This window comes from Macrobrachium rosenbergii, chromosome 54 (assembly GCF_040412425.1).
Source record: "Macrobrachium rosenbergii isolate ZJJX-2024 chromosome 54, ASM4041242v1, whole genome shotgun sequence".
Lineage (NCBI taxonomy): Eukaryota > Metazoa > Arthropoda > Malacostraca > Decapoda > Palaemonidae > Macrobrachium > Macrobrachium rosenbergii.
In genome coordinates, this window is record NC_089794.1 from 43,987,082 (window position 1) to 43,989,581 (window position 2,500).

Below are 2,500 nucleotides of genomic sequence, written 5' to 3' on the forward strand. Positions count from 1 at the left end.
ATGTCCAGTTTTCAAGAACGACCAAAACGAAAACATTAACATCATTTTCTCTGTACCTCACTGATCATCAGATCTCGATCATGTTTGATGAGTGTCCAGATCTGTTCGGCATCGTGTCCCAGTGTCCCAATGAGATGGGGGATGTCCCACGACTTGATGACTGACTGGTTGGTCTCCTTCAGTCTGCTTGCGAGCTCCTCTCGAAGTTCGTTCAGCGAGGTCATGTTGAACTGGTTCTTGTTGCAGAACGTCAACACAGGGAACTGCGGGCATAGTAAAGTACGTTCAAATTATAGTGCTTATAGTGATACGCCCAACTTTAGTATCTTGATTTAATTCAATAAACCTTCTTAGAATAGAATAGAATATAGAATTTAGGTCAAAGGCCAAGCACTGTGACCTATGAGGTCATTCAGCGCTGGAACGGAAACTGACAGAAAGAAGGTTTGAAAGGTATAACAGGAGGAAAACCTCGCAGTTGCACAATGAAACAGTTGTTAAAGGAGGTGGAAAGTCAGATGGAAGAAAGAGTGTATGAAAGGAGGTACAGTAAAAGGGGATAAAAGAGGTTTCAGCTAGGGGTCGAAGAGACACTGCAAAGACCCTTAAGGAATGCCTACAGTGCACCAAATGAGGTGCACTGACGGCACTAACCCCCTAAGGGGAATAAACCTTATTGATGATAAACATAGAGTTTTTTACAAATGAATGTTGGAATAGACTTGCTGTTCTAAAATCATATCTGAAGACGTGCAGACAAGTAATAAGGACTGGTTTAACATCAGGAATGTATATCAGTGTGCTGAAAAAGAATTATCCATATCCCTGTATACTTCTTTACAGGGATATGGGGTAACTCTATGGATTTATCCATACTTGAGAATATGTCTCACACACATGTGTGCATATATACATAGAAATACAGCCATATATGTAGGATTTCTGACTTCATTCTGAATAAACGGGGAGTAGTACTTTTGAGTCCATCTCTTCTATGAAAAAGGCGTATGGTAATGATATATATGTATATATATGTATGTATATATATATATATATATATATATATTTATATATATATATATATATATATATATATATATATATATATATATATATATATATATATATTATATATATATATATTATATATATATTTATATATATATATATATATATATATTTATATTATATATATATATATATATATATATATATATATATATATATATATATATATATATATAATCTACTTTAGTTTTTACACGCTCTTCTCATAAGTAAGAGGACCGGGGTTTTTATCCAAGGGAAGGACGGTCAATGCGGTTACCCACCAGTAAATCTGAGTGTGGCCCTGTTAACCCAATCTGTAAGCCACCTAACAGTTAATCGACCATGAGGGTTTGCAGCCAGGTAGAAAATGGTACGAGACTGGCAACCTCATCCCAAGTACCTTGCTCAAAACCGGAAGACGAACACTGTATAGAGTTACGCCCATATGAGAAGAACCATACGGTAAATTGAGCGTGTTAAAAAAAAAGAAGTAAAAAATGCGCCGATGCTGCATGAAACTTTCAGCCACGGCCCATGAAACTCTTAGCCGCGGCCCATGAAACTCAGCCACGGTCTGGTGGTGGCCTTTGTCGTTGGTACCTATAGCGGTGCCAGAAGTACGATTATGGCTAATTTTAACCTTGAATTATAAACTACTGAGGCTAGAGGGCTGCAATTTGATATGCTTGATGATTGGAGGGCTGATGATCAACACACCAATTTGCAGCCCTCTAGCCTCAGTAATTTTTAAGATCTGAGGGCGGACAGAAAAAGGTGAGGACGGACGGACAAAACAATCTCAATGGTTTTCTTTTACAGAAAACTAAAAGCAAGATGGACATTCTCAGTATTGATGCGAGAACAAACTGACCACAATAGAAGCTTGCAGGACACTTATGAGTGGCTGTCAGAGTAGTCATGGCAATGTCTACTGGAGATCAGTGACGCAGGATGAGATTTGTGCCCAGTTCTTTGGGCACGAATACGAGACTTGAAGCAAGAAATCTAAACCCCACAGCTCTCCCTAAAACATTTCAAGCAAAAGGAGTTTGGTGGCAGGTGCTGATCCCTTTGTTTTGGGATTCTGAGGGTGTATCATAACACACCAACTGAAAAGGTCAAACCAGTAAGGACGAGTATTGCACATCAGAACTGTGACAGCTGAAAAAAGAAGTCAAAATTAAGTTCAGAGGTAAGTTGTGAGGCCGCTGTTGCTCTCTGGCAATGCTCCTGTCCACAGAGAGCAAGCCGGTGACAGTGACTGAAGCATCCAACTGTAGCTCTGAATTGTAGGCTAACGCACATTCTTCAAACGACCTGGCACCGCAAGACTTCACCTGTTTTATAAACTCAGATCACGCCTGGGAGGTAGGATGCAATGTTCTTTGGAAGGTCATTGACTCAAGAACACTGAAGTTTTGAGAGGTTAATATGAAACTTTATACAGCGA

At 39.2% G+C, this 2,500-nt stretch overlaps 1 protein-coding gene across 1 annotated transcript in view; it reads right to left on the minus strand.

The window, feature by feature from the left end:
• The window catches only part of LOC136835042 (acid-sensing ion channel 2-like), a 22,484-nt gene that overhangs the window by 18,356 nt on the left and 1,628 nt on the right, over positions 1-2,500 (minus strand). Inside the window, exon 2 of the mRNA XM_067098162.1 lies at positions 57-263. Within this exon, the coding sequence (XP_066954263.1) occupies positions 57-263 (207 nt within the window). The remainder of the gene's footprint in view (positions 1-56; positions 264-2,500) is intronic.